This window comes from Anser anser (genome assembly GCF_964211835.1).
Source record: "Anser anser genome assembly, chromosome: 2".
Lineage (NCBI taxonomy): Eukaryota > Metazoa > Chordata > Aves > Anseriformes > Anatidae > Anser > Anser anser.
The window spans coordinates 103,312,643-103,337,552 of NC_139721.1; the positions used below are offsets into that span (position 1 = coordinate 103,312,643).

The 24,910-nt window shown below is 46.6% G+C and overlaps 1 protein-coding gene and 1 long non-coding RNA gene across 3 annotated transcripts in view; both read left to right on the top strand.

Moving 5' to 3' along the window:
* Window positions 1-11,999: 11,999 nt before the first annotated feature.
* The window catches only part of VOPP1 (VOPP1 WW domain binding protein), a 67,178-nt gene continuing 54,267 nt past the window's right edge, over window positions 12,000-24,910 (top strand). Inside the window, exon 1 of one of the 2 annotated variants that reach the window (XM_083825855.1) lies at window positions 12,000-12,320. In XM_083825855.1, coding sequence (XP_083681981.1) covers window positions 12,015-12,320 — 306 coding nt within the window. In that variant the 5' untranslated portion in view covers window positions 12,000-12,014. The remainder of the gene's footprint in view (window positions 12,321-24,910) is intronic. The other variant, XM_083825856.1, reaches the window with a different exon arrangement.
* LOC310895056 lies at window positions 12,327-16,087 on the top strand. Its single transcript, XR_014580407.1, has 2 exons — window positions 12,327-14,603; window positions 15,544-16,087. It is a non-coding gene; the product is annotated as an uncharacterized lncRNA (long non-coding RNA).

Below are 24,910 nucleotides of genomic sequence, written 5' to 3' on the forward strand. Positions count from 1 at the left end.
AAGCTAGCTGGCATGAACAGCACAAGGTGTAACAGAGTCATGATTTGTTGTTTGAACGCTGGACAGGGTGGTCCACCATATGCTTGTGTGAGGTATAGTCAGGTAAGGAAGTTTTCAAGAGAGATGATGAGTCAAGGAAGGTCAATGGAGAGTACAGCATGTAGGATGTGGGTTTCACCCGTTGGGCAGGGTTTCCAAACACTTGTCTCAGAGTTGTTTTATAGCATGAAAACAACACTCGAGGACAAAACACAGCGCTTTTGCTACCTAAGTGGATCCTGAGAAGCTGGGGACAAGAAAGTTTTAGGTTTGCTCAAATAGATAGATAGTGGTTTGTTTGATTGTTTTTGTTTGTTTTGTTTTGCTTTGCTTTGTTTTCCCTTAAAAGGAGTATCTTTAACCATCAGGCCTACCTTCTTCAGGAAATCTGAGGACCAGAGCTAAGAATTTCTCCCTGGCACTAGCACGCAGGCGAGTATACATGCAGGCACTGAAGCATGTAGGGCCCTGCATGAGCAAACTACCTTGATTTTCTTTAACCATGCATACTGCTTGTCATGAAAATCAAGATAACTCCTTCAGCGGAGGAGTTTGCTCTACTAACTCAAGATGCATTCTGTCAGTACAGTTCATTGTGTAAATATAAATGTGAGGACTTGGTAAACAGTAAAGTCTGTTGAAGTCAGTGATTTATTATTCACTTGGCCTTAAGAAGCTGCTAATGCTGTTCAGCATGGCCAACATCTCACGCCTACTTAAACTGCACTACAGGTATTATTATCCAAGATGCTCCTTGCCAGCACTCCTAAAACTACTGCAGTGTGCTGTGCGTTGTTAAATAACTTTCAGGCAACTCTGTTTTCAGCTAGAATAGATTTTATCAGTGCAACTTATCATACGTTAGCGTGTATTTGCCTTGCCCTCAGTCAGTTTCAAGTCCTATCATTAAAATCTGCGTTTGTATTCCCATGCCCATTTCTTGTAATGCTCTCTGTTCCAGCTGGCCCAGCCTTGAGACACCAGCTATGAACACGCTCCAGGGCATCCTTGAATTATAGGACAGAAGACATGGATTTTCTAGAGTTGCTGATGCAGAACAGGCAATGTGTGCCCAACTGCAGACATAAAGCTGTTTTTTGGGCACAGGGGCCAGGATGTGGCAGAGGAAGATAACACTGCTGGGACACCAGGATGGAACTAAACCAGTCCCACCAAAGACAAGAAAAGCTGGTAACCTAACATGGCCCTCTGTAGCAACCACTGTTAACCAATGGTGTATGCTATGATGGGCAGGTATCTCATTAGTGCTTCTGTCTGACAGCAGGGGCTGCATGGCATTCAGACCTCCCAGAAGCGTAAAGTGGTGAAGCATTTGAGGTAGAAACCTAAGAAGGTGCAGACCCCATAGAGGAGGAGAAATTTTCTGAAAGCCACTCAGGAATGGTATAAGCATCAGATCCTTCAAGAGAAAAGAAACTGAGAGAAAAATGTTTCCCTGTTCATCTCCCCGTCTCTCCAACCTCAATCATCCCATCTCTTTCTACCTCCTCTCATTCCAAAACAGCAACTGATTATGCACAAGGAAGGAAAAAAACAGCAGATTTGAAGTGTCCCAATATCTTTAAGAACATATAGTTGCAGCCATAGCCCCCCCAAAAATAATAAAACTATTGTACAGTTGATCCAAGAAGCATTCCAAGGTGTATTTTTTTAGCAGACAGACTGAATTCTTAGCAGCAAACAGCAAGGCATACAAAAGAACCGAAAACAGATTTAAAACAAGCATGTTTTCTGGGGATAGCAAACACTGAACAATAGATCCAAAGGAGAGCCACTTTGGAATGCAGCTGTGTTAAAAATTTGCTTGAGAAGAGACAGTTATGCTCTGATACAGCCAGAGATGCAGAGAATTGCTTCTACATATAGAAGTGTTGGTATCCTACAGTTCCATCAGACATCCATGCATTAGACAGTGGAGTGACAGCCAGCCAGGTATCAAGAAGCCAAAAAGCACTGCAGCTTTTCCCAGTGAAGCTAACCATTCAGTTTGCTCTGCACACACCAGAGCTATACACAGCAGTAAGTGGTAATGTCAGCATCAATTATTTACTAATTATTATCTATTTATTACTATTAATAGAGTTCCCTTCGATGTTTGCAGGGATTCTGCTTGCAAAGAGTGATGCATTTCCCAAGGTGAAGTGCTTCTGGACTCCATTCAGGATGAATATCTCGGGGTTCCCCTGTTGGCAGCACTGACAGAGGTCACCTGACTGTTGCGAGAAAATGCTGATGTGAGATGGCTGCTCCATGCTGACAGAAGCCAAGCAAGGAGAGCGGTATCAGGCTAATTAAGAAAAGCCATTTCGGAAGAGACCGAACCCAAGAGTGGGCCAAGGAGTGGGCCCTAAGGTATCAAGAATGAAGTGTCACTTCAAATACGTGAGACTCCCATCAAGTCAGTGCTGCCAACAGGGGCACCCCGAGACCCTGGTGATGTCACCCTATTGCCTCAGAAAAGGTGGCTGGCTATAAATGCCCTGAGCGGCGCGCCTGCGGCCAGTCCAGCTGGTGGTATCGAAAGCTCGAGGTCCTAAGGCTGGATAAATTAAACATTTATCAATGTGCTTGGTGCTTGGAATTATTTCCCCTAGGCACCTTCTCTAGTGTGTAGAGAGCTCCCTGAGCATGTCTGGATATACAACACGCTCCAGACAATGATCAGTTCTAGTTTTCAGTCTTTGTCATCATCCATTTCCTTGTCCCTGTTCCTTTAACGCATAGGGCGAATAATTATGTTTTTAAATCATGAAGTTGCTCTGCAGAAGAAGTTAGTGGTGGGCAAAGCAGAGAGCAAGTAGGCACTGACAGTGTCCTTTCTCCATTTGCAGCTTACTGTACTGCTTAATAAAGACTCTGGAACAAAATGTGGTTTGTAATATTACATATTTATATTTAAATTACAGCTGGGTTACTAAACGAAAAAGTGATGGCAGGCAGCAGCAGTTGGTTCAATACTTGGCTGTAAGGGGAAAAGGGCTCCACCTCTCCTTCTCCTACCTTGCCTATCACAGGCTCTCACTCTCCCATGGGACAACACAAAATGCGTTTATCTGCCCCACGTCACTACCACTCCACAGCTTGCAGGCCACCAGCGGTATGTGTTATCACCACTAGGACTCTGCTTCACGTCATTTCCACCCCTGCACACCATCTTGCTTACGTTCACTGTGCTTTGTTGCATTATGCCTTTCTCTACAGGTCCCACCCTGCTCCATCTCCCTCATACTCTCACGGCCTCCAGACCCTCCCAACAAAATCTTACTCAGTTTCGAGCCTGATTCCATCTGGCCAAAGTTAGGTTGTTCCCCACTGGTGAAGTTCAGCGCTGTCCTCCTCTCCAACAGACAGCCACATGACCACTGGCCCAGAAGGCCTTCTCATGCTGTCTACGAACAATTTGAAGGCAGCACAGAAAGTCCCCACTTCAATTTGACAGTGCTTTGCATGTGTTTAGGGTGCCCATCAAGCACTGACTTGATGGGAGTCTCACGTATTTGAACGTATTTGAAGTGACACTTTATTCTTGATACCTTAGGGCCCACTCCTTGGCCCACTCTTGGGTTCGGTCTCTTCCGAGATGGCTTTTCTTAGTTAGCCTGATACCGCTCTCCTTACTTGGCTTCTGTCAGCATGGAGCAGCCATCTCACATCAGCATTTTCTCGCAACAATCAGGTGAACTCTGTCATTGCTGCCAACAGGGGCACCCCGAGACCCTGGTGATGTCACCCTATTGCCTCACAAAAGGTGGCTGGCTATAAACGCCCTGAGCGGCGCGCCTGCGGCCAGTCCAGCTCGTGGTATCGAAAGCTCGAGGTCCTAAGGCTGGAAGGAAAGAGAGAGGCGGAGGTGTGCCGAGAGGCACACGCGAAGCCATTGCTGTTGCACACGAGCCATCGAAGTCCTTCGGTAATGTTCTCAAATCTATAGACATCTATGTGCCTCATCTGTCCTAAGCGCGGTCTTGCCATGTATAACCTACCACAAGCAGATTTGCCATTCTAACGGCAATGTCTGCAATCCATACACAGAACAGTTACCGCTACAGTAGTCTAGACAATTGGTTGAACCTAGAAAGCTGATGTCTCTTTGCTGCTACAATGTTTTCTTCCTGCTCCTATCTGCAGTAGTCCTGCTGGTGTCACGCCTAGCGTCGAGATCCAGACAGCGACACGCAAGGCATCGAGGTCCTGCCGGCGACCCGGGGGGTGCTGAAGACCCCAGGCTGCTGCTGAGTGCCTGGCACCAGGGCAGCCTCCCCCAGACGAAAACCAGCTCCACGTTGCGGCGGCCACAGGCATTATGAGCTGGCGGCCACGGCGGCAGCCAGAGGAGGCCCCCGAGGAGGAGACGTGCCCCATCTGTTTGGAGCGGATGTCCAGCGCGGCTCGCATCGACCCCTGCAGGCACATCTTCTGCCTGGAGTGTGTCCACGTCTGGGCTGCCGAAAGAGACACCTGCCCGCTGTGCCGCGGGCACATCATTGGCATCGTGCGCCTGGCCCGACGACCACGCAGGAGGTTCCAGCGCAACGCACGGCTGGGGCAGCGGCAGCAGCAGCAGCAGCGCCAGACGAGCCCCTCCAGCTACCGCTCCCGCAGCGTCTCGCCCCGGCGCAGGGAGCGCAGCCCCTCCATGGCAGGAGAGCTCGTCAGGAGCTTCTCCTGGCACGCGGGGCAGGTGGGGCGCAGACTGCCAAGGTCCCAGCAGGACGACGACGTCGGGGACACGTCCTGGCTGCATAGGGTCAGGCAGGAGGAGCCGGGGGCCGGAGACCGCACGGGCCGGCAGGCCGGGCCCCCCGCCTGAGCAGGCGGCCGGGCCTCACCTGGGGACGGGCTGGGGGTGGCAGCCACAATTAATTACCTCGGGAATAAATTACAAACTGTTCCACCCTGCAAAGCCTCTGCCTGCACTTATTTCCTGCATCGGTCAGCGGGGGGGGGGTGGGGGGGGTGGGGGCTGAACGCAGCCCTCTGCCGCTGCCCGCGTCGCCAATTGGTTTGGGGATGTCTGCTCCTGATGGGGAGCGGCTGCGGGTGGTGGGTCCCCGAGTGAGACCTGGGGGTGAGAAGTCATTTGGGGGATGAGAAGTCGTCATGGGAATGGGAAAGTGTTGGGGGTGAGAGCAGCCACAAACGTCTCCTGGCCCGACTGGGAAAAAAGCTGACAGCAAAAGTCTCCTAAAAGCCTGCCAGAAGAGAATGCCTGCCAGCTGGGGAACCTGGCCTGGCAACCTGCAGCATCCTTGGAAGGTGCTGCTGGCCTCCTGCAAGTGCAGCCTAAGGGTACCTAAGAACCAGAGGCTGCCTGAAGATACCACCACCAAGGGCAATTGCAAACTGTTGGGGATGGGAGCAGCCACAAAGGTGAGCTGGCCCAACTGGGAAAACAGGTGAGAGCAAAAATTTCCACCTTCCCAGGTGATAAGTTGTTCCTCAGTTTTACAGAATCATAGAAATTACGAAAATAACACACCGTGGCTGGATTACCCCTTCTGGTTCATCTTCAACACATTCTGTTGGAACCACAAGCCCTGGTCTACCTTACCCCAAGAGAACTGCTGATGTCTGGCCATTGAATTGTTCCCCCTTCCCCCAGCTTCATGAGGCTATTGGACCTCTATATGGCGCACTGAAAGCCTTTTATGAGTTATGCTGAGAAACTTGGAGCATCGAGTACTATGCTCATGTATCCAATTTTCTGCATCTTTGGGGCACAATATAATCAAAGTCCTATGCATTATTTGGATCATCTGTTAGCAACTCAAACACAAGGGTTGAAACTGTATCCCTGGCGCTCTGCAGCAGGTCTAAGCAGAAAACACTGGCAGACTAACTAGAGAAAGCCAATTTTAAAGTAGTACCTGACAGCAAAGGGGAGAAAATGTAACAAATCAAGCACAGTGCTCACATGTACCAGGCACAAAACCTAAATATAACCTTCCTGCAGTTGTTACAGTCTGTCTCACCAAATTAAGGACATTCGAAGCAGATGAGAAAGCATGGAGAGCACTCCATTAGCAAAGAGCTTTTTCAAAGGGAGAGCAGACAAAGAAATCTCTGCCATAGAGAAAGAAAGAGACCTTTATGCCTGCATAACTCTTCAGCGAGAAGAGCAAGCTACAGAGGAGCAGAAAGTGATTAACCCAAATTAAAGAACTTCCCAAAGCAACACAACTCAGGACAGCAGCAAAGGCACCACTATGCCAACATGCTCGTGTAACTTCCATGGATAATGACAAGGCTTTCACATGAATCCCAAAGGAGGAAGATAGTGCTAATAAACTATCTGCCCTCCAAAGGCAGAATGACGATTATAAGGGAAATCAATACACAGCATCATGAGAGAAGTATACAGACGCTGCTGTTAAAGCTCGTAATAGGACTCAGCTCAGAGGAAAATGTAGGACTCTGAAAAGTTCTGCATTAACAGGACTGTTAATTACTCTTGTAAGATTAATTTTATCAAGCTCTTAGAAGGGAAAAGAAATGAATGAAAGAATATACAATCTACTGTGGTGTTTTTTCTATTGAGTTTTCTCACATTCACAGAATCACAGAATCATCTAGCTTGGAAGAGACCTCCAAGATCACCGAGTCCAAACTCTGACCTAACACTAACAAGTCCTCCACTAGACCATATCACTGAGCTCTACATCTAAATGTCTTTTAAAGACCTCCAGGGATGGTGACTCAACCACTTCCCTGGGCAGCCCTTTCCAATGCCTAACAACCCTGTCAGTAAAGAAGTTCTTCCTGGTATCCAACCTAAACCTCCCCTGGCACAACTTTAGCCCGTTCCCCCTCATCCTGTCACCAGGCACGTGGGAGAATAGACCACCCCCAACCTCGCTACAGCCTCCTTTAAGGTACCTCTAGAGTGCGATAAGGTCGCCCCTGAGCCTCCTCTTCTCCAGGCTGAACAACCCCAGCTCCCTCAGCCGCCCCTCATAAGACTTGTTCTCCAGACCCCTCACCAGCCTCGTCGCCCTTCTCTGGACTCGCTCGAGCACCTCGACGGCCTTCTTGTAGTGAGGGGCCCAAAACTGAACACAGTACTCGAGGTGTGGCCTCACCAGAGCCGAGTACAGGGGGACAATCACTTCCCTAGCCCTGCTGGCCACACTGCTTCTTATACAAGCCAGGATGCTGTTGGCCTTCTTGGCTACCTGAGCACACTGCTGGCTCATATTCGGCCGACTGTCAGCCAATACTCCCAGGTCTTTCTCTGCCAGGCAGCTTTCCAACCACTCATCTCCCAGCCTGTAGCGCTGCTTGGGGTTGTTGTGCCCCAGGTGCAGGACCCGGCACTTGGCCTTGTTGAACTTCATACAGTTGGCCTCAGCCCATCGGTCCAGCCTATCCAGATCCTCCTGCAGAGCCTTCCTACCCTCAAGCAGATCAACACACGCACCTAACTTGGTGTCGTCTGCAAACTTACTGAGGGTGCACTCGATCCCCTCATCCAGATCATCGATAAAGGTATTAAAGAGAACTGGCCCCAGTACTGAGCCCTGGGGGATTCCACTAGTGACCGGCCTCCAGCTGGATTTAACTCCATTCACCATGACTCTTTGGGCCTGGCTACCCAGCCAGTTTTTAACCCAACAAAGCGTACGCCAGTCCAAGCCAAGAGCAGCCAGTTACTTGAGGAGAATGCTGTGGGAAATGGTGTCAAAAGCCTTACTGAAGTCAAGGTAGATCACATCCACAGCCTTTCCCTCATCCACTAAGCGCATCACTTTGTCATAGAAGGAGATCAGGTTCATCAAGCAGGACCTGCTTGACGAACACAGTCCAGTAGGAAGTTATTTTATTTCAGTTTATCATTTTTATTTAATTTCAGTAGTTATGGAAAACTGTAGGAATTCTGAGCTTTCCATGTGCCTTGCAGATGTGAATGACGTTGCTGGCATTGAATTTAAAAAAATATATTATTTGGGTGTATTGGAACAATAAGATACAAATCAGGTATTTTTTTGTCTGGTGCTGATCAGCTCAGTAATATCTCTCCATATTAAAACTAAGTTGTAGGACATATAAATATTTGCATTTCAATTTGAAGAAAGGCAAGAATGTCTCTAAACCTCCATGGACTCTTCCTAAAGATGTAAGTATTGAAGATGCAGGCACTGAGGATAACTTTACCGAATTTGGAGCAGGTTGTTAAAACTTAAACAAGTTCCTGAGTCAGATTTTCTTTTGAGTTTCATTTAAAGTCAGTCATGATGGGCACTTATTGGTGAAAGTAATTAAAAAAAAAAAAGTCTTTATTCTAGGAAGTTGGATTATAATTTAACTAATATTCTGCCAAGAGACTACACCTTTGTGTGAGCTTCTCCTTCTGCTAGACAGTTAGAAAGGCACTTTTTTTTTTTTTTCAGAAAATGTCTCACATCTTATAAGATGCATAGGATATTAAAAAAAATACATAGGTAAACAAAGTGCTTTGAACAAGATATAGAAGCTGCAGAAACATGACATGTTTGTCTTGGCGAGTTATTGCTGTATTCATGAATACAATATTTTTTTCTATCTGTTTTCAAATGAATAACACTAATGCAGTTTCTCAAAAGGAGTAAGTGACAATTTAGGAAGGCTGAGACATTTAGTGAATATTTTATGTAATTTAAAAGGGCTTTCTTTTACTGAAAAGATAAAGGCTATTTCCATTTAAATAATTATAAAAGAGAATCTCAAAATATATATCAGGTTGTTCTACACTTAAATCACAGAGTTTGGAAAACAGACAAGAATTTGACTAATTTTAATAGCACATGTGAAGCAGATAATATCAATAACGGTAATGGTAATAAATTCAAAATCATAGATACAAATGATTATTTACAGTTCATGGGAAGAATGAGAATACTGAATTCCTTTATAATAAAATTGTTACCTGCTTCACACACAGCCCTCATGGAATCAAGTATTTCTCAATAGTATTAGAAACAACTGTCCCAACATGAATGAGAAAATGCTCAATAAAGAGCAGTTTATAAGCACTATATGCTTTAATAATATTCACTACTGTTGTTTCAGAAGAAATAAGGTCTAGAAAATACACTCATGCATATGTATTGCAAGTCCACCCTAGTAATTTTTGTACCTGTTACTTTATTTGAAAAAAAAAAATTGGGAGAGGAGTGGCTATCTCAAGTATATCATATTCTTTCAAGTTTCAGGAAATACAGATGGCTGAGTAAAAGAAATATGTTAATATTGGTACCTCCACTGAAAGAAGGATGGCAATATTAAGGAACACCTAGGAATCCATGGAGGAAAGGGATGTTGTGAATATTCCAGCCGCAGTGCAAGCCTTGATCAGGTAAAATAAAGTCTCATTAAAGCATCTACTCATGGAACTAGATTTTATTTTTTTTAAAATATTTGTTTCTATGCATAGTTCCTGGGCACTCAGGAATATTAAGCTGTTTGAACACTGTACCTGAAAAAAGACTGGAATCAGAATGGGAAATAAGGGGCTGTTTTTCACCCAGGGACCTTGCCTCCAACAAAAGACTTATCTCATTTTCCTGTTCTGTCAAGCTGGCACAGCACACACACCCTGCCTTCCTTGCTGACGAGCTGTAGCGTGGTGGATAGAAAGTGTTCATTAGAGCCCAGACAAGCTCTAAGGGGCTCTGCTGCAACTTGCACTTTTGCTGAGAAAATGCCACATGCTGGGCTAAGTTCATTTGTACTCTAACTCCATTAAAGCTAATGGGCTTTCCCCAGGGATGAAGATGGTTCCTTGAATCTAGGCGGAAATGAAAGAAGACATCACTTAAGGGAGCCAAGATATGACCAAAATGAAATCTGAAACCATTTATGCCTGGGTCAGGAGCTGCTCTTCTTTTTTTCAGTTTATCTCTTGGCCTGGAAAGAATTTTATAGCTTATGATATTCATACCCTTATCTAGGCTGGATAATATATGCACAGGGAAGCATATGCTTCCAGACTGTGAGGCTTCTTCTTCCTCCAGCCCGCTGCCTCTATCTTACTCTTGCTAATCTTCCCATTGGAAAAACAAAAACAAAAAACACACACGCACACAAAAAAAACCACCACAGTGTTAATCTTTTTATTTTCTTTCTTGCCCCAGCTGAAACCTTGCTTTTTCTAGAAAAAGATTCTCAAGGTTTCTTGGTTCTCAGCCTAAACTTGGTGGGGTTATATGTGTTCATAATTAACTGACGTGTACCTGATAGCTGGCTCTTGCCTAGGCATGCTTGGTACAGGGCCATCAGCTGAAAGTGCAGGCAGAGCTGGCCTCTTAAGGCCATGGTGTCTTAGGGGACAAAATTCCAGATTCCTCTCCTACCTTTTCTTCATGCCTTCATGTTTCCAGGGTCCTGCTAGAATTTCTGCCAGCAGCAGCAGCATAGACTCTGTGCACAGCCCCATGTTCAGATTCATTTGGTGCCCCTAAATGGGGCAGACTGGTTTCCGCATGAAGAGTCATCCTGACTTGGTGGGTCTCTAAAAGATCACCTCACGGGTCACGCAACACAGAATTTAGGGGTGGGAAGGAAATTTAGCATTAAAGTCTATGCTAGGATGGGGCTCTGAAAATAAGCAATGAACTGTTAGATCTCAGACAGCTGTGTATGTCCTTTTCAAACTTCTATACATTGAAACCTTTCTGAAGTGATTCCAGACTTTGTATGTTGAGGCAACACGAGCTGACTTGTTCTAGAGGATACCTAAAACACATTGTTTCTTTCTCTATACCCCAGGTCAAATAAAGTGGTACTTTTAAACTCAGACTTCTATAGAGATTTGTGTGTATAGCTCAGAAGTTACCTCATCCAGCCTTTACTGTTGGACAAAGTGATGGCTGTCACATCTCCTTAGGCATCTTCTAGCAAATTCAGTTCGAGATGTGTGTGTTCATCTGAAAAATACCTCGCAGTTTTGGACTGCTTGGCATCAAATAGAGACAAATAAACGTCTCAATGGAGATGTCAAAATCAGTGGTCATTCAGGTAAAACTTGTACCGGTTACCTCCAAGTACATAATGTCATACAGTGTGTGGGAATCTCTTAGTGTACAGATACCTGTTATACAGACCATATGACCTGGGCCTGAGAGGATGTATGATTAACAGTGCCAGCTGGAAGCCTCTGTGAAGAAGCCTTCCTCCAAAGTTCACCATACGGAAATAATAACCACCTGATGACATTTCACTGAGCAACTTGGCATCAGGAGGCAGCAAGTTTCTTCCTTGAAGACTGACAATGGGGAAGCGCTGAACGAGATGTGTGTTACAAGGATGTGCTAATCATTTTTAAATCGTTAGCCCACAACAGGATCGTGGGAGTGTACACCTCCTTCAGAAATGCTGCTGAGAAAGGTCTGTTATTCAGATGGCAGCAGGAGAAGGTGAAGAGTTCCCCCCTCATATCCAGCTTGATATTTTCCCACTGACTGAGCTAGCTCTCCTGTTAACGCAGAACACCTCAGCAAACTCCAGTCCCACGTAAATTTGAAGGGCAGCTGTCCCTCCCTGAAGGAGCGCCAGGTCTAGCTGTGCTAAGGGTGGAAAAGGGCTTGGAAAAGGAGGCTCCAAGCACCATGACAAGGTGGCGGTGAAGGAAACATCCAGGACGTAATTACACCAGCCATCTGTCACGGCGCCCACTGAGGACATTAGGGTGCACCTCAGCTCAAGGCAAGTCCTGAGACCTTTCAGACAAGGTGGCCAGGGGCTGTTGATAATTAATAAAGCATGTGAATGACCACGACGAACGTACAGCCCCCCTGAAGCACCAAAGGTACACATGCAGGGGCGAAGCCCACCCTTACAGCTCTGGCTCCCCACCCGTAAGACAGCGCTGCCCCTTCCTCCTCCTCTTCCTGAGGGCCCCCCTGCGCTGCCCCCCGCTATTTACCGCGGGGGCTCGGGCTGCTCGCCAGGGGCTGCCCTGCGGGGAGAGAGACGCCGCCATGTCGCTGCGGGCGCCGCCAACCTTCGCCGGCGAAGCAGTGGCGAGGGCGGCCACCGCCTCCTCCCGGCCGGGCAGCGGAGCGGGGCGGTACCGGGGCGGGCACCGCCTCTCCCCGCCCTCAGCCGCTGTGGTGGTGGCGGTGCTGGGCTTCTTTGTGCTGCCCGCCCGCCCCTTCCCTGGGCGCCGGGCATGGCGCTGCCGGCAGCGCCCGGGCGTGTGTGAGGCGGCGGGGGCGCCGCGGGGACGGGGCGACATGAGGCGCCTGCAGCCGGGGGTCGCGCTGCTGCTGTCGCTGCTGTGGGAGGTGAGGCTGGGCAGGGGGCGGCCGGGCTGGGCTCCGGGACCCCCGCGGTTAGGTGGGAGACGGGGACCTTTGCCGGGGCGCGGGGTGCCCCGGGTGTCGCCGCCGGCGTGCCCCGGGAGTCGCCGCCGGCAGCGATATGCCTTCGTTCCTTTATCATTTTTATTTTTTGGGTCACCACGGGGTGGTTCGCCAACCAGGGTGGGCTCAAGAAGGGAGCTGCAGGCAGGGGTACGGAGCTGTTGGATGCTGGTATCGGTGAATGGTGGCTGGCCCTGCGAGCGAAACCAAGCAGCTGGTGTGTTTCAGGAGGGATGAGAGTGGAAGGTGGCTTTTTCTTTCTTTCCTTTTTTTATTTTTTGAGTATCATTTTGTGGGCAGAACGTAGGTGGGAAGGCAGGCATGCACTGGCGTCGCCTTGGCATGAGGAGCAGCGTGGTAAACTTCTTGGAGAGCCTTGGCAGCGTGGCTTCGGTACTTACAGCAAACAAAATAGCAGCTCACGTTAATCAGAGAGGGGATTTGTGCCACCTAATTATGTCACAGGTCTGGAAAACTCTTCCCTTTTTTAGCAGGAAGATCCATAGCTGCCTGCTGGCGAGGCGGGGAGCTGGCTCTTCTCTTGCCTTCGAAGCTCAGGCACGCTACCGAGGGCACCGATGCCCACCCTCGGTCCCCACGGTGGTTTTGCCATCGTGCTCCTGCTGCTGGTCTCTGCCTTCTCCACTTGTTGAGATGGCACTGGCGATGCCTGTGGGCTTGTCTGAGACATGCTCGCAGCTCTATAAAGCCCTGATTCCTCGCAGGCTGGCCAGCTGCAGGTCTGGGAGGTGCAGCAAGCTGTGTTGCTTCCGTGGGGGGCAAGGCACAACCCTCCGTGGGGTTTAGGGCAGAAAATGAATTAATAGTTAAAAAAAATCCGAACAAACCCATACATAGAAACTGGAGTGCTGGCTTGTATAATTACTGTTTTCAGTAATGAATATAATTCATGAATACGGTGTTTACTATATGTTTATGCCACCTACACAGATGAACGATTTCTGGTATGTTGCCCACTATGTCATCCATTATCATCGCATTAAAATGCTCTGATCAGAATTGCCGTTTAATGTAAACAAATGCAACTCTTTTGAAGTTAATTGGGCTGCATCTCATTACCCTGGCTGTAAACCTGGCCCAGGGCCTGGCCCGTGATCGCTCCTTGACTCTGCCAGAGCTCTTCAGAAAGTACAAATGGCAAAATGTCGATTAATGAAATGGGCGATGGAGTTCCCCAGAGGGGATTATTCATCTGTGCGTGGCCAGGATCAGTGTGATCAGGTGTCTCTGCTCTGTAATGTGTGTTCTGTTGAAAAAGATCCTGCCTGCCTGAAAAAGTAATTTGCATAAGTCTTCTTTGGATGTAGCCCATGGTGCTGTTATTTAAGCTTTTATACTGATTTTAATGGTGGATTGTTGGTGTGTTTTTCTTTTTTTTCCCTTTTGATCTAGAATGTTTGTTTTGCCATCTGGGTCTGTGGATTAGTGTTGTTTGTTTTTTTTTTTTTTGGAAGTACTTAAGATACCTTTTTAAATGAGATGTAAATAAGAAGTAATACAAATTGTTTTAAGTTGTGCTCTACGGGGGGGGGGAGCCCAGAAACAGAACACTGAGAGTTTAAATAACTAATCACAGACATCTGGCTGTTTAGAAGGTTACTGGTATTTGAAACTTTTGCTGTGTTCTGTGCTGACTTCCGTACTGGCTATTATCTGAGATTGCACTGTTACTTTTTTTTAAATCTATTTGCACTTTCTACATGATCTTAATTAATACTTAAGTGTTAGCTGAGGAACATATTTTTCATTCAGCGTTTTGCAAATGGCTTTGAGTATTATCTGAATAATGGGGGGAAAAAGCCACTTAGCCCTTCAGAGCAGTTTGCAGTAGTTTGCTGATGTTTAAAGTTCTCCTTACTTAAATTATACAAAATACTCATAAGATGTGCATGTATTTTCTGTCCAAACGGATGCTAAAAGCTTCTGTTTATGCTGGTGAGAGGAATAAACTCCTTCAGCAGGAGGTGTACATCAAATTCAGGGCGTGTGGAGTGCTTCTTTGTGACTTGCAGGTTGGACTCCAGCCACGGCACCGCGCTCCCCTGGGGAGGTCACGTTTTGTTTGCTGCTTCTAATTTAAGGGAGAAGACGAGAAAGGGGGATTGAGGGGAAGGTGCTGGTACACGCTGGTGGCTGATCGCGCCAAGGCAACTGAAGGCACTGTTATCAGAGCAGGATTTACATGTAAGAAACTGCTGGCGCTTGATGCTAGGACACTCGTCCTTTCTCTAGAAGAGCTTGAAATACAGTAATTACAGAAACACCCAGAGTGCCGTGTTGGCAGGAAAAAGGGACTAATTCTGAGTTTTCTTGTTTGACAACGTTTTCCCACTATAACTACAAAGACTTTTACAATGCTATTCCTATTTCCACCCCCCCTCTACAATGGGAGAAACATCCCCAACTCAAAGACCCAGATAACTATGCTCTGAGAAGACGATGCTGTGAGGAGAGGAGCCAAAGATGCCTTAAGTTTTGCTCACAACTTTGTCATTATTGTCTGGTTGAATGTGTAAGCTAAAATGAGGAACTCTTGAGACGAATGACTAGCTAGGTAATTTTGGTTCTTGCAGGAAGAAATGAATACTGTTAAATATTCATCCATCTTTCTTCTTCAAATTAATTCAGCTACCTGGAGGTAGCAGTGTGTTATTAACCACAGTTGCCTGAAACTCCATGTTTCTCCAAGAGGCTGCATTTTTGGCAAGCTCGTAGTGCATTCAGCATTTGCTGGGATGCTTGCTCAGTCAGCAGTCCTGCTAACTAGTGCAGCATGTAGTTCCTCTGTTAGGACTGTATTTTGTCTCAGCTTTGTACAGGTAGATGGCTCTCAGTTTAATGGACTGACTTGAGTGCCTTCATGATGTCTGTTTGGTAGTCTGGGGTGTATATCAAGATTTTCTGATTTTATTTCTTCAGGCATCCCAAGGCTTGCTCACATTTGGCTTTAATGAGTATCATTGTCTTTGGGATGGGAAAAAATAAAACTAAACCAGCCTCTTCCCCCCCCCCCCCCCCCCCCCCATATGATTAAGTGAGCTAGTTTTTAGCCTGAATGTGGGCACCGTGCTATTTCCTGGTGGGTTGCTTCTCAGAACGAGTGCTTTTTGTTCCTCTCCTGCAGCTGCAGGTGTGCCAGGCTAAGCTGGGTGGCTGACGCTGAGCTCGTGGATGGGAAGAGCTGGTCTGAGCTGTTGAAGCCCAGCAGAGGATGCTGCTGGTGGTAGTCCAGGAGGAGTTGTAGAGTCACGTCTGCTGAGGGCAGCTCAGTTTGTAGCTTGCTGGGTAGCCTTGCTCTTGAAAACTGTCAAATAATTTTAGCTACCTAAGCTTCTGGTTGGCCTCTAGTGTGTCCAAAGCAACCCCGGAACTAGTTTCTGCATGCTCAGTTTCTCATTACTAGAAATTATAATGTGTATGCTGATAGAAATATTGATAATTGGATGGTTGGAAAAAAATGGTGAATGTAATTATTGTTAACTTGTCAGATGGGAGATACTACAAATGAGTCAAATGCCTTTTTTTCTTAAAGAACAGAAGAACAGACATGTAATGTGACCAGCAAAATGTTTTAACTTTAAATAAAATTCAAGCACTTGTGACAGTCTGTCATGTAAGATTCATCTAAATAAAACGCAAAGTTGGCCAGCTTCTTCCCAGTTGGATAACTGCTGTGTGAAGCGTTTTATTATTTTTGTAAATGGATTTCAACAGGAGAGGTTCTAGCATATAAGATAAGCCTAAAATCTTTGGCTATTCTGAAGATTTTTGCCTTTGTGGGAACAAGCACATTAAGATGGGCAAGAACACCAGTCTTAAAGGGGGGGAAAAAAACACCAACTTTTGATGATGATAGGCACAGCTAGAGCTCTGATTGTTGTGGGCATCTTCCCAATAATCCTCACAGGTTCTGATATATACATACAGTTATTTTTTTTCCATTCACTGTCAGGGTTTCCTTTATATATGTGTTCCAGGAATGCGTGTACCCTTGCACGTCTCAATGTGTGTGCACACCGAGGTTATCTTTCCGGTGTCCCTCTCCGTGAAAGCCCACTGATGCTGTCCTGTTGATGGAGTGCAGAAGCTTTAACTTCTATGGGCTTTGCATAAGCGGTGAGAAGCATGATCCTTTCATCAACCTGCGATGGGAAGAGGCTGTACTAGAGCTTCTGCGAGGGAGTTGTTAGCATGGACGTGCCCGCTTACTCTCTGCTGCATGTTAGTTTTATTACATAGGGGCTTAGCAGCTTAGGCAGTCTTTTATTTTTCTGTCTTGCTGCTGGGTGGGAAGTAGCTATTGCTTTGCTGAGTGAAGGCAGGAGAGAACTTACTTAAGATTAATCATTTCGTGATCCGACTGGTGCTGGCAAGTCTCCCCTGCTTCTTGACAGCAGTGAGATGGGCTGTGATTTACAGGCAGGAGGACTGAGCTTACACCCCTTTCTCACTTTGTTCGGGCTGCTGAGGAGAAGGATTCGTGTTAGCTGCGGGAAGGGAAGGGAAAAGCAAGGTGCCCGACTGCTATTTGCATTCTTTAAGGGAAGGCATGAATAGTTGTGCAGTGGGTTTTTTGGTGTTTTCCTCTCCCCATCAGAAAAAAGCATCTATAAAACCTATTTACTTTTTTTTTTAAAGCAGTCAGAAATGCTTAGCACCTTCCGTCATGCTTTCTCTATAAAAAGAAAGTCCTGTGACGCTCTTGATCTTGGTACTTCCCGCTCAGCTAATGCAGGTGTCTGGACGGATGTGTTAAACTTGACCGAAGTATGCCTTTAGGCTTAAGCTGCTCTTTTAAAATGGTCTTAGCTAAAATCAGTGGAGGGGGAAAAAAAAAAAAGGCTTCAAGGAAACTCTTGGTTTAATGCAAACTTATTTTGGTTTACTACAATAGGACTGGGTTAGGAAAAACTGGAATAAGTGTGCCCAAATACAGGTTTGCCCTTCTCATCTGTGTAGGCTGAATTTATGGACAGGAGCAGATTGATGCTTGAGCTTATGTTACTGAATTTAAAAAAAAAAAAATCTTATTTCTGGCTCAGCCAAGGTAGCTGCCTGTGTACTCCTAGTCTGTTGTGATATGAAGTAAAATCCATTTAAATAAGACACTTCAGAAAGCAGTGGCCAGCCTCGTTTTTGAAGGTGCCACATCAGTTTGTGTCCTCAGCAGTGTACCTGTTTCCACAGTGTGTGTGTGTTGCTGAAGGCTTTGTTGAAATCCCATTAGTATTTATTACGGCAAATAAAAACTCTGTTCTGACTAGCAAGTGGTAAAAAAAAAAAAAACAAAACCCTTTCTAAAAGCATCTTTTTTTTCTTTCCTTGAGTAGTGTCTTTTGGGCAACAAATCTTAGCTCTGTGTGGAGGCTGGGGTCACAACCCAGAGTTGTAGGTGTGAAAGAGCACTTGCAAGGCAAGAGAAAGATAAGGTCTCAAATAGTGGATGTTGTCACTTTCCTGACATTTGTGAAGTACTACAAAAGACACAGAAGTGTGTATTTTAATGAGAATGATGTGTCTTGAGAGGCTTCTTGCATATTAAGTGGAAAAGTTTGTACTGGGAAGATAAAAATGTCTTTCTTCTCAAGTGTGTCTTCAGCTTTGTGTTAAATAGGTGCTAACTAAACCCGTGTTTTAAATAACTTGACGAAAAATCTCTTCCTCTTTCTCTCTGACTCAGCTTTCAGTCTGGCAGATTTGTAGGAGAGGAATTAGCAAGAAGTGGTTTCTAATCTGTACCTGATCTAACGCAGGGTGGGCTGTCTCTGACGAGGGTGCTTCCTAACCCCTTTGCCGGCTGCGTGCTCCTACAGGTCTGGTTATCACGCGGCTGCGGAGGAATCAGATCAACCCGCTGGTGTGATGGAGAACTAAAGTCACCAAAAAGAGGATGAGAAAAAGCGAAAGAATAGTTTTCCTTTGGTTCAGCAGAGGTTTGTGCGGCAGTAGCATCACAAAACTTGCTGCAAGGGAGGAGAAGGAGTTCATGATTTGGAGCAGGACTGCCCATTTTGGTAGCACACTTGTTTCAGTATGTTAGCCATCACCTCTGGTCGGAGTTACAGGACAGACAATACCTGCATTTGTAACGATAAGCAAGGGCAGAAAACAGGTCTTCTCCACGCACTGCTAAAAGGGAAAACTAGCTGAGTCTGGTTTTTGTTTCCATTGGAAGATGCTCTTGAGACCGACTTTTCCAGAAAATGTTCCTGTTGTTTTCCCACATTACTTGCCAAGTGTTCATTGGAGCTGAAGTGCTCGACCTGGAGCTAATGACCTCCCTGCCCTTTCTTTTCAGTGGGGCAGCTGAGGGGTTGTGGCGCTAGAGCATGTCCACAGAAGGTCCCTTGGTAGGTGTGCTGCGGGAGAAGCTGTAGTTCTGGAGTCCAGCTGGTGAGTGATGGCCAACCCGGCGTTCCTCTGGCGCTCCTCTTCCATCCTATGGGGCTCTCTCATTTGGAGGATGAATTAAAAGCAGGTCTGAAAGAGAGAACCTCGGTTGCATCCCTTTTATTGAAAGCGACCATGAAAGACAGCGTGAGACGACAACCTCAGCACTTGTACTGGAGCTGGATCAGGGCTGAGGCCTCTTGTCAGGTGGGGGGCTCCTGGTCGTCATCCAGGAGAGAGGTAATGATGGAGTGATGTGGCCTTAGGTTCAAAGTTTAATGACTGTGGAGAACAGCTGTTCTTGGAGCATGGTGAAGCATGGCACCAGGAGCGCACCCTGCCCAGTGCCCGTCTGACTTCAGCCCTGGCTGCTCTCTTGCCCTCTGTAAGCAGTTTGGTTTTTTTCCTGCTCATGTAGGAAAACAGCTCTGTTTACGAATTTTTGCACAACACCGCTTGTCTGATTTGACAGCTTGTGTGTCCTTGGGAACAATCCCATTTGTTACCTTTTCTGATTGAATCTTTTCCTACTCCCGTGCTGTGGGTAAGAACAAGACAAAAACAAACAAACAGCCCCCAGAGGTCTCCTGCCTCTGATGTTGATGGTGTCGTGCAACTTAATAGCTGGCAAGAGTTTAGAGGTTGAATCTGTACTTCTCAGGTCTTGTGCTGGTGGCATTAGAGGTTAGGATCACACACACCCATATGTGCAGCCCATACCTGCACGAGTCTGACCTTCAAGTACATTAGGTTAAGGCAAGCACATTTATCATCATTCCATGCCTCTCTAGTTATGTGTATTCCTGTCTGTTTGCATCTCCTTCAGAGAAAGAAGAACTAGATGGCATTTAAGGTCCCTTCCAACCCAAGCCATTTTGTGAACCCTGAAAAGAAAATATTAAGCGAAAGGAACATAGCATGTGGGAGGATGGCAGGGGTCTCTGGCTGCTGGCTTTCTCTGGGTATGTATATTGGGTGGGGAGACAATGAGCTGTAGGAGCAAAGGTGTGTTTAAGTTGCTTCTAACTTGTGTATTTTTTTTTCCTGGCATATTTCTCTTTTACACAAGATAGGTAGACCAACAAAATTCTCTTGTGTATCCTGACCTGAGTCTGTATTTCCCCCTTCCTTGATAAGAGAGACTCTTCACCTAAACAGAAGTGTAGCTGTTTATGCCACACTGCTTTGAGTGCAATCCATTCAGTGTAAGCACAGCAGCTTGGAGTTACAGTGCTTGTACTGCACGGTGACTCCTCGTGGAGAATGACAGTGCAATAAAGCACACAGTATAATGGTCTCCACCAGAGGAATTGTCCAGGTGTAACTCATTGGTTTTTTTATTTTATTAAATTTCATAGTGGATAGAAAAAAAACCCAAAACATTAACATGGTTTGCAAATTCCTTTCAGCCTTCCTTGCGATATTTCAGTAAATGAGGAAAGTCAGCGCAGGCGCTTCTCAGGGGTGACTTTAAGCATGCTTTTATCTGTTGATGCGAGAACCGGGTAAGGATGAGTCAGGCAAGTGTTTTCTTTCCTTTGTGCACCTCGAGGGGGAAAATGTATTGCTCATCGCTAAAGATAATTATCTCAGTACTGGTGTGAGATCCAGAAATTCACTGTTGGCTCTCTTACAATTTGAGTTCCCAGCTCAGGGCTGCACTTCGTCGCTATGTTTGGAGCTGTGGGTTCAAACCAGTACAAGGAAGGCTTAAAATTCTACCTTAATCTGTTCAATGCCATTAAGTTTGGCAAGATTTCAGTCCAAAACAGAAGAAGAAACATTCCACTCTGAAAATCATGCTTTCAAGTGGTCAGACAGCTGTCTAGCCTGAAGAGGGGGAGGAAAAAAGGGGAGAACAGAGGTGCGAGAAGTCTTAAATCTGCTTCTGTATGGCTTGCTTTTCTTCTTAAAGCTGACGTGAGCTGTTCCTATCTCGAGTGCTGTCTTGTCTATCCCAAGCAAATGTCATATCCCTAACAAGAGCCGTGATTTTCAGGGGTTTGAGAAGTAGCAGTGCCAAGGACAGCGGCTCATCCGGGGGTAGCAGTGGCAGGCAAATGTGTGTCAGCACGGTCTTGTGTGAGGGACCTGGAGTTTCCTCTGCTCTGCTTTTTGACTACAACAATTCACATCTCCCGTCTGTAATACAGAAGGAATAATAGCATACGGGGTTGAGTTAAACCTCCTCAGAACTGGGTCACCCCTTATTTTGAGGTGGTGTAAGATGACATTAAGCTGCTTCATTCATTGTTGTAACTGAAACAATGGCGCTCTCAATTCCCAAGCTTGTGCCCGTGTCCCTGCCTAAACCAGCAGTGTGTGCCACGCTGGGGCCAGGGGGTTGCCTACGTCTTGTTTGGGATGGTCTGCGTTTTTGCTAGGGAAACCAGAGAGCAGAGGAGGCAGTTAAGTGCTAAATAATAGCCAAATACCGCTAGTTTCATAACCCTGAGAAAATGCCAAGGCAGAGACCTTTGGATTTGAGCGTCATTTGAAGGAGGTGAGCTGAGATCAAAGCCTTGATTCTGTTTTGTCTTCTGTTTTCTGTTCCTTTGGTCCGTAGAGAAAGAGGACTTTGTTTTTAGCAGTGTAGATACCCTGTTGTTGTGGGGGTTCACAGTTCTGTTTCTTCCCTCAGTGGCAACAGTCCACAGCTATAATTGAACTTTGACCAATGCCCAGCGCTGTGTGCGGTAATGGTAAAATATTCTAGGGCCTGCAGGTGCAATCTCCAGATCTCACAACTTGTATTTCATGAAACACCTCATGTTTTCAGTATGCAGGACTTAAATGGGCGTCTCACTGAAGGTAATGCTTCTGGTGCTTGTTTCTTAAAGCACTGGGCAAACATTAGTGGATTGGGTCTTGTTGTACCCTATACACAATGATGGTCTGTGTAGATGTCCAGTGTTAGCTAGAAGGCATTGGGTGGGGTACTGAAAATGCACCAGCAGATGCGCTGGAGCGTGCCCCAAACCTTCGGAGAGGTGAAGTTGTCCCCAGTGCCTGCAGTGACGCACGTTGTGAGCTCTGTGCGGCAACAGCCAGCCCGCTCCTCTTGCAGCTTTGCCCGAGTTTTCCTGCAGGCAGAAGCTGCGGGCACGGCCGTGGTATAAATCCAAGGGCATTTGGATTAAGTTTATTTTAATTCTGTGGTAATCTTGACCTCCTATTTTTATTAAAGGCCTAATCCCGGGCCCCATCCAAAGCCCATTAAAAGTCAACGGAGCCGCCCTGCCTGATCCCAGCGAGCGCTCAGCGCCGTGTCACATCCCTTGGCTCCGGCATCCCGACGCGCCTGGGATGCGGGCAGGCCCTGCTCCGTGTGTCTTCTGGATCAGTGCAAGCGTGGTGGGCGATGCTTGTGCCTTCCCCAGGCCAAGGGCAGGTGTTTGTCCCCTGTTGCTTCTGAAAAGCTCAGTTGACTCGAATTGTCTCCCACCGTCGGGGAAGGGGTTATCGCGGCCGGCTGCCTGCTCCCCGCGCCCGGCTCGCGTTGCGTAAGTGAAGTGCCTCGTACCGATTATATAAAAGAGATTATGTAACCCAGTAATTCTGTAATCGCTTCTCCGGTGAGCCTAAGAATAGCTGGCGAATGAGCATGTCTTCCTTCGGTACCCGGCCGCTGGGGAGAGGAGCCCCAAGCGGGTGTCGGTGGGAGCAGGCCCAGCGCCCAGTGAGGGTGCCTTTGCTTGCAGGCTCCCCAGCTTACCGGTGTCCCTGCTGCTGCAGCAAGGTGTCAGCAGCTTTTCTCTCTTTTCCCCAAGTGTGACATGACCCTGCTGCCTGCTTCTTAGGTGCAGGAAAGTTTTAAAGCTGTTTGGACAGCGAGTTGCTCTCGACTCTTTAGATAAACCCATACGATGCTGCTAGCTGTTGGCTGCACGCTTAAGATGACGTGTAAGGTATCAGCAGATCGGGTGACCAAAAAGGGAACACTTCTCGGTGAATTTGGGGCCCTTTTCACTTTCTCTTGCTTCCCAGGGTGTATTTTTTTCGTGCTGATGTTGCTGGTATCCCCCGTGAGGTATCTGGCATGCCGAGGGCTGGACTGTGCCCAGGCTCCTGGTGAGGAGTAAGAAGCCTCCTGTGCTGCTTTGAGATGACTGAGAAAGCTGTGTGTGCTCCAGCCCAGCTCCTGCCTGCCTCCCTTGCAGAGGGGGAGGTGACTCACGAAAAAATCAGATGCAGCCAAGGCTGGAGAGAGCTCACATACAGCTAACTGAAATCTTAGGTGGGGGGGACACACAGCTCTTGGGGAGGAAAAGGATGCCGCTCCTTAAAATCTCTCAGCCCTGAGAAAACCGCGCGGGGGTAAGCCAAGGATAGCTCAGGAGAAGGCGGGAGGGGAGTGAGAGACTCTGGTGGGGAGAGGAAACGAGCAAAAGGAGTTTTCTTAGCACCAGTGATTCATCTCAGAACACGAATCCCAACCCTTAAGATGTTGCCGCAGTTCTTAGCTTGACTGCTGGAGCTGGGTGGCTGCCTGTTTTATTTCTGGCTTCCCCTGCTCTTGGTTTTGTGTGTGATTTTTTTTTTTCCCCTGTTCCTCCTGTACACTGTCCTGACTGCATCGTTGTCACCTTTTCTTGTTGCTCCAGCCACATCATCCTCTCTACCTTGAGTTGCTTTATTGGCTCTGCATCTCTTGCTGCCTGAAGCTCGAGCTGCTTGTCTTCACGCTGCCACATAAACCTATCTCCACCTGCAGTTCTGACCCCATTTCTTCCTCCTTCCAGGCTTGCTCTGGATATTTGTTCCACTCCTCTTGGCTTTGGGTGGCTTCCTTCTGTCTTTGTGCGTTATTGATTTCATGATTCTGATGCTGTTAGCAATCACTTCTACTTTCTTGGCTGCTAAACCCCTGTTCCCTTTTTAAAATTCATCCCCTTAATGTTTTCTCTGCTTTCCCCCTCTTTCTTTTCTAGGATTTCTTCTGTCCCAGCTATGATTCAGCCCTATCACATCCATGTCCCGCATGGACTTCGTTTCTCCCACCATTTCTTCACATTTCTGTGTCTGCAGAGGCCTGCTCCCGAGGGTGTACCATCTGCGCTTAAGTGCCCTGTAAATCCGTTTTCAGTGTGCTGCAGTTAGGCATTGGATACAGATAGGAAAAAATACTCCTTTTTGCTTGAAAGAAATATGTATTTCCATCCAGTCCGTTTTGCCTGAATATCTGTTTCTGTGCTTTTTTATATGTTAGTGTCGAGATTTCAGGGTTCAGCTTGATTTCTATCCCTATAATTTTCTTCACAGCACAGGTGACCTCATTACAGAGGGTTGCCTGGTGTACAGACCCTTCTTTCCTTCCTATTTATGCCTCCACTTTTCAGTAGAGTGTCAGCCTTGGAATATACAGCTATTGCTGTCATGGCAAAAAGAGTATTAGGGGTGCGTTGTTAATAAGCACCTGGTTGTTTTATAACGTAGATGGTAACAAGGAAGAGGAGACTGCACATGCTGCTCGTAAGCTTTCCGTGAACCCCTGCAAAGAACATGACAGACCTGCAGTTGTTTTTTTTTTTTTGCCATGGCCAAAAGTTGTGGGTAATATAAAATTACATGTGTCGATTCCCAGAATTTTAATGAATTTATCTTCTCTTATCTCAAACTACACACCTAGGAAAAGATGGGAGTTGGAGAGTTTTTGTGCAAGTGCATGTGAAGGTGTGGGAGAGCTGTTGTAGGAGCTCCTAAACATGAAAGCTGTTTAACCTGCAGCTGTGCCAACGCAGTAAGAACAATCCTAATGGACTGATACGCAAATAAGGGGTGGTGAAAAGAGGAGGAAGTCCAAATTTGCCCACTGGATTAACTCTAACACCAGTGAAGCTCTAAAGTTGATGCAAATCACATGATATTTATGAGGTATGTCTGTAAACTCCTGCCTAGGATCAAAGAAAAATGTTATATCCTAGTTACAGTTGAATACCAGGGCTAAAAATATATAAATATAGCGCATACAGGTATGAAGTGCAGTTTTTGGATCTAGAGTGAAAGCCGTGTACAAGCTTTTCTTGCCAAATTGTCTGTGCTGCCAATGTCAGATATAGCATGTATAATGTGATTAATTTTAGTCTGAGCATATGTTCTTC